At 37.5% G+C, this 6000-nt stretch overlaps 1 protein-coding gene across 1 annotated transcript in view; it reads left to right on the forward strand.

Annotated features, from left to right (window-relative positions):
- ACSL4 (acyl-CoA synthetase long chain family member 4) overlaps positions 1-6000 on the forward strand; it is a 469611-nt gene that overhangs the window by 83025 nt on the left and 380586 nt on the right. Inside the window, exons 3-4 of the mRNA XM_044057282.1 lie at positions 421-571; positions 4596-4719. Coding sequence (XP_043913217.1) covers positions 421-571; positions 4596-4719 — 275 coding nt within the window. The remainder of the gene's footprint in view (positions 1-420; positions 572-4595; positions 4720-6000) is intronic.

Consider the following 6000-nt stretch of genomic DNA (forward strand, 5'->3'; position numbering starts at 1 on the left):
ATGAAGGTGCTGAACAGGGTGCAGCCATCTTGGAAATCCTAGTAAGTCCAATGTGTAATACTGGTATGCCACAGTGATGTATGGAATAAAGATGATTATTTGACTTACTAATTCAAAATAATTTCAAAAAGCTGGTTTAACCATGTGCATAATGGTGTGCTATAAAAAAAATTACGTGTTAACAGGCACTAGCAAATCTAGCTTTTCTGCCTACAAGAGAAATTTCATCACTCAATCAAATTAGAAGCTCATAGCTACATACTATATATTTATTGCTACTCTTCTGAGTCTGGTAACAAAGTTTTAGCATTAATTTTAATGTGTACAGAAATATAATTTACTTGGTGAGAAGATGGAATATCTATAAAGGGAAATGACTGAGTAAACAGAAAGCTCAATTACTTTTATCTTGCTGTGCAGTGAACATTCGTATAGAAAGGCCATCGCCCACCGATTTTGCAGTAATAATGTACACGAGTGGTTCCACAGGCCGTCCAAAAGGAGTAATGATAAATCACAGTAACCTCATAGCTGGAATGACTGGACAGTGTGACAGGATACCTGAACTCGGGTAAGTGACTGTGTCATTTTGCTCACATCTGCCAACTTGTGTCATGATTTCCCCTATATTCTACAACTTTTAGTTGGTTTAATCTTTTCTGGTTTTAAAGATAATTTCTTTAGGCTTGTTTTGATGGTTTCCCCTCTGTTTCCTCATTGCCAACTTTTTGTCTTTCATAAAAGTAGAAGATGATAGAGATGGGTTAGCATCATACCTCTCAACTTAGAGCAAGAAACGTGGACAAAGCCTAAAATAATGAGGGGTGAATGGACCAAAACTAAGGATGTTTTAAATCCATCCATCCTCAACCCCTTTTCCCATTGCTCTTATACACTTGGAAAGTTGCTAGAATAACATGATTTTTGTTAGCATGCATTTTCTGAATATATGAAGTCTGAAACAGAAATGTATGCCATTATTCACCGATTTCAATCTTCATTGATCTGTCAGAAATCAACAAATTTTCTGAGAATTAGACCAGAAATATGAGGCAAAAATCTAGACAATTGAAAGGTATGGTGAGCATCTTGCAGTATTCAAGTATGATGCTTTGGAGTAGCATCGTAGATTTTATACTGATGTCTTTATTAGATTGATTGTATGGATTTGCTTCAGCTGGGCGATGGACTAAATTGTCGAAACTGACATGGTGGAGACACCATGATTGACAATTTAGTTGATCAACTGTTTTGACTGAGATCTTGGAACAGTTAAGACTGGGGATTGTGCCCTTTTTCCCCACTGTAGTGCGCTCTAAGTTCATGCATATAATTTAGGGGGGGGGGGGCTTTTTCCTGTGCAATTACTTTGTTTTGTTTGCTGGTGTTCAAGTTGATCAAACTAAATTGTTGTTCATGTGGTCTTGACCATGTTGGTTTCGACAATTTAGTCCGTTGACTGACTGAAGTAGACCAGAGTATATGTGTGTGTGTGTGTGTATATACACATATGGATATATACATATAGTTATATACATGTGTGTGTGTGTGTGTGTGTATATATATATATATATATATATATATATATATATATATATATATGGATCAAGGACTTTTGATCAAAAGCCCGAATCCATTACCACCGAACATACTTCACCGAAAGTGCTTTCACTGAAAAACTGCTTACGGTAAAGTATGTTTAAAAAAAAACAGCATTAAATCTACTTCTATGCAGGGGGAAGCCCCCTTGCACCCCCCACCCCCCTACTTTTAATATTCTCACTCCAAGATCGCACTACAGTGGGGAAAAAGGGAATTTTCCCTTATCCGCACCGTAGTATGACCAGCACAACAGGCATACGTATCCGAACGTTCTGCTTCGGTGAACAGCACATTCGCTTAAGTATGCTCTGTTATTTCTGCTTCGGTGGAAAGTGCATTTTGGGGATCTATACGGATCCTGTATATATATATATATATATATATATATATATATATATATATATATATAAATATATATATATATATATATAAATAAAACTATATATAGGTGTGTGTGTGTATAGATGTAGGTTTTATATATATATATATATATATATATATATATATATATATATATATATATATGTGTGTGTGTGTTTGTGTGTGTATATGAATATGATTATGATTAAGCCGTGGAATGCAAAAATACAAAGCCATTTTTGTCTTAGCAGTTGATTGAATTTAAACAGTGGAGCAAAGTACACTAAGGGGAGCTAGTATGGGCAACTGGTGAGATAAATAAGATGACTGTATAGCCTGCGTAGGAGCTGTACAGACCCCTTTTTATCATTTCAGTGGAGACCTGGACAAGAAAATGAGACATGACTGCAAAGGAAAGAGATGTATATTGTTCTATATGAAGAGATCTTGTGTTGATCAAGTGGAAATATCTCATTTTCCAAAATGAGCTGTGCATCATACAGTTTTAGTGACGCATCCTTCCTGTTGTACCGTGTCATAAGGAATCTACTCAAACTTAATACATTTACTTTTAGTCATCGTGTCTCCATAATAGTTTTGGAAAGCCTTCCGTCTGGCTCATGTAATTTCCAAAAGCATTTCGTAAGAGAGCGAAGCAAGTCTCCGTTCCCCTTTCAGTTCTATATCATCAGACCCATTTTTGAATTTGATGTTTCTTTTGGCATGTATTTGCCTAAAAGCATCATTGAACTTTTGAGAGATAAAATATGTATTAAGTAAGAACTAAGTGTCCTGAAGACCTTTGATTATCCAGACTGCCAATCGTCTGACTGTACTCTGTCTCCTGTAGACCTCAGTGGCTATTTGTCTAGCCTTTTGAGCCATGAAAATTAGAACAGCCTTGCCCTATTCCTTTACAGAATAAGAAAATGCTAAGGAGGTGATTGGTTAGTACTTAGATGATGAACAGAAACTTGGCCCTTTTATTGGTACTTATGTGATTTGGAGCGAGTTGGATTTGGTTCTGGATAAATTTCATAAGACCACCGACTGAGGCATCATGTTGAGTATTGTTGTACTGTGTTGATGCTTGTCAGGAAAGTGTTGGTATATCTTCAGTGAGAATTTCAGCAGCTCTGTATAACAGTTGAGTTTATGCATACTAATATCAGTTAACTTTTGCTGTTTATTTACTGAGAGATGCAAGTTCATCGGGCACATGGTAGCATCTCATATTCGTATTGGCTGGTGCATGGCCCTTTGAGCAGAAAACACCTGTGGCAATATTCAAGTTTCATTGCTGCTTTTAAATGGCTACTTCATCCATTTCTTGCTGCTTGTAGTTTGTGTGATGGCTTTGTCAGAAAGTTAAGTTTGTGTATAGGCATGCAGTTTGGACCTCACAAACTCCATAAACAAAGGTGCACATGGTTGGCAGATTTTTTTTTACCGGGACAATGGGTAATGATTGTGCATTGTACTAAGTTTGGCAGTCTTACTAAAATTCATTATAAATTTAATTTCATGTAGAATACTTAGTTATTGGAGTCCACGTTTGGGGCAGACTAACTCTGGTGATTGTGAACCATGTGACTAGCTTAGTAGCCACTGTAAATAATCTGCACTGCATCCCTGTAGAAAGGGCATTTTCTGCAGTTCTTTGTCATATGTGGAATAAAACGATGGTTGTCCAAGGTGAGCTAGTGACTTTCTGAATTCATTCTGATATATTTAGTGTAGAAAGCTGTTTGAGTTGGTTTGAACTTAGTCCATAGTGGTATTCGTTATGAATTTTGATGCATTGTGGCCTTGACATTTGGACAGCTTCTCTTTGAATGTTGTTTTAAATCTATTAATTCTGTGTCTGCTAGTCGTATTCAGGCTGCTTCTATTATGGGTGTATTTTGAGGCCAAAGTGTATTTCATCATAGGTCGGTTTGTGAAATTGCATAACTCCATTTTGGCAAAATGAAACTGCACTGAAATTATAGAAAAAGGTCCCACCAATCACAGTCATAACTCCAAGGTTGTGACACTTTGGGAACTTGGGAGCAAGCAGCCTTTGAGTCGTGTTTCACTAGCTGATGATGAGTTGTTAAGTAACTTTCCCTCCAAAATTGGTTTGTTTAATGATTTGCTTTCCTCATTTTGGAAATGTGTTTTGATTTTGTTTAAGGTATTCTTGTATATAGATCTTTTAATTCATATTTGATCTTTGTTGATGCATTCTGGTGAGTAAACCCCATTACCTATTCCCACTTATGCTTTATGGATGAGACTAAAGTGCAAAACATGTCAACAACTAGTGGAGTTTAGATTTAAATGATTATAAAAAGTTGGTTGGCATTCAAAATCCATGTAGTTGAAACAATTCTATACCCATAACTGGTCACTTGCCTATTTCCTACGGGACTCCTTCAGAGATGGTTTAAGGTATTACACAGCAAAGACTCTGGTTTGTCTCTATCCTTTTGTTTTTTTTTCTCTCTATGGCTTTTTGTTTGAACTTTGTACTTGTAGTTTTGGTGCATTCGATAGAGCACCTGAATAAAGGAAATATGAAAACACCTGAATCTGTTTTGAGTCTGTGATTTGTGTGTGTCACTGAGTTGCAACTTTCTCCTGTCTTTCAGCCCAAAAGATACATATATTGGCTACTTACCTTTAGCTCATGTACTAGAACTAACGGCAGAAGTGTCATGTGTTGCATATGGCTGCAGGATCGGATACTCCTCTCCACAGACTCTGTCTGACCAGGTAACATGAACAGAACTTTTTTCAATTATGTTAAAATGGGTGAAAATTTTAATTTGGTGTCTCATGTTTTTTCTTTTGTTATAGACGTTTGCAAGGCATCTCTACATCTTGGCTGAGTGTTGGTGGGTGTCTGTAGGTTGCGACTTGCATAGACATGACGTGCATGTGTGTACACGTGTGTGCCTGTGCACATCAGCATAATTCATACTGTGGGTAATAAAAATGTATATCTGGTACACTGCATGGCTGTTTAATTGCATATCCTATCCACTGTGCATGTCATCAAGTTCATCTACATCTTTGGCATGTCACTAGAGGTTCTAGGTTTCTCTTGAACTAGCCATATTTTCATTACTCTAAAAACTAAAGGATTATATGCTGGAGATGAAATACACATCCCCAAAGCCCCCTAGCTCACTTAAGTGTATCCTATTAAGTGTAAACTGTAGTGTATTGAAAGAAACAAAAGTAAACCAGAGATTTCCTCTTCACATTTAGGTCACAAAAATGTGCCAGTATAACTCCTTACTGCTTATCTAAAGCTGTAGAAATGCAATTCAGAATTTTTTCCCTGCCTACCTTCCCGCAGCTACACATCGGCTACCACTGGCTCCTCTTCTCACATACTGGGTCTGCCTGACCCTCCTTAGCCTCCCCCATATTCAACCAAACCCATGTATGGGGCAGTTGAGGAGACTGAGGATGCTGTTGCAATGTCCCACTGATGCTGGGGACTGCATCTTACCCCCTCCACCCCACCCCACATCAGTCTTGAGAGCTGTCAAATGGCTTCCTTTAGGAGAAGCACATTCAGCCTCCTGATCAAGCAGTATACTGTTTGCAGCTCAGAGGTTGCCTGGCTCTTAATTCAGATGTTGCAGCAAGCCCTGGACAGTCTTCCTACCCTGTGCCTTCAACACCCATGATACTAGTCAAACATGGGTAATCTGGGGCACAGTCAGGGCTTTAACCCTCTTAGTTTATTAATTGCCCAAGTTATTACTGATTAGTATATTTATGCAGTTTGCCTTTATTGTGACTAAAGTGTTAGAATTTCTAAGTTTTGTAATTTAGCTACATTTTCAACTTTTTAGACAGGCTGTTTTGCCCGCAGTTCCATTTTCTAATTGGCAGGTTGCAGTCTGTATTTTCTTTTGCATTTCAGTCAGCTTTTTTCAAGATAATAAGAAAATATGGGTATAGCTTCAATGAGTGTAGCATGTAATGTGCCTTTAATATATTACAGTAAATTTAAAATGTGGCCTTAGTTAAGCCAAAAAA

Source organism: Protopterus annectens, chromosome 15.part0, assembly GCF_019279795.1.
Source record: "Protopterus annectens isolate FY-2018-M chromosome 15.part0, PAN1.0, whole genome shotgun sequence".
Classification (NCBI taxonomy): Eukaryota; Metazoa; Chordata; order Ceratodontiformes; family Protopteridae; genus Protopterus; species Protopterus annectens.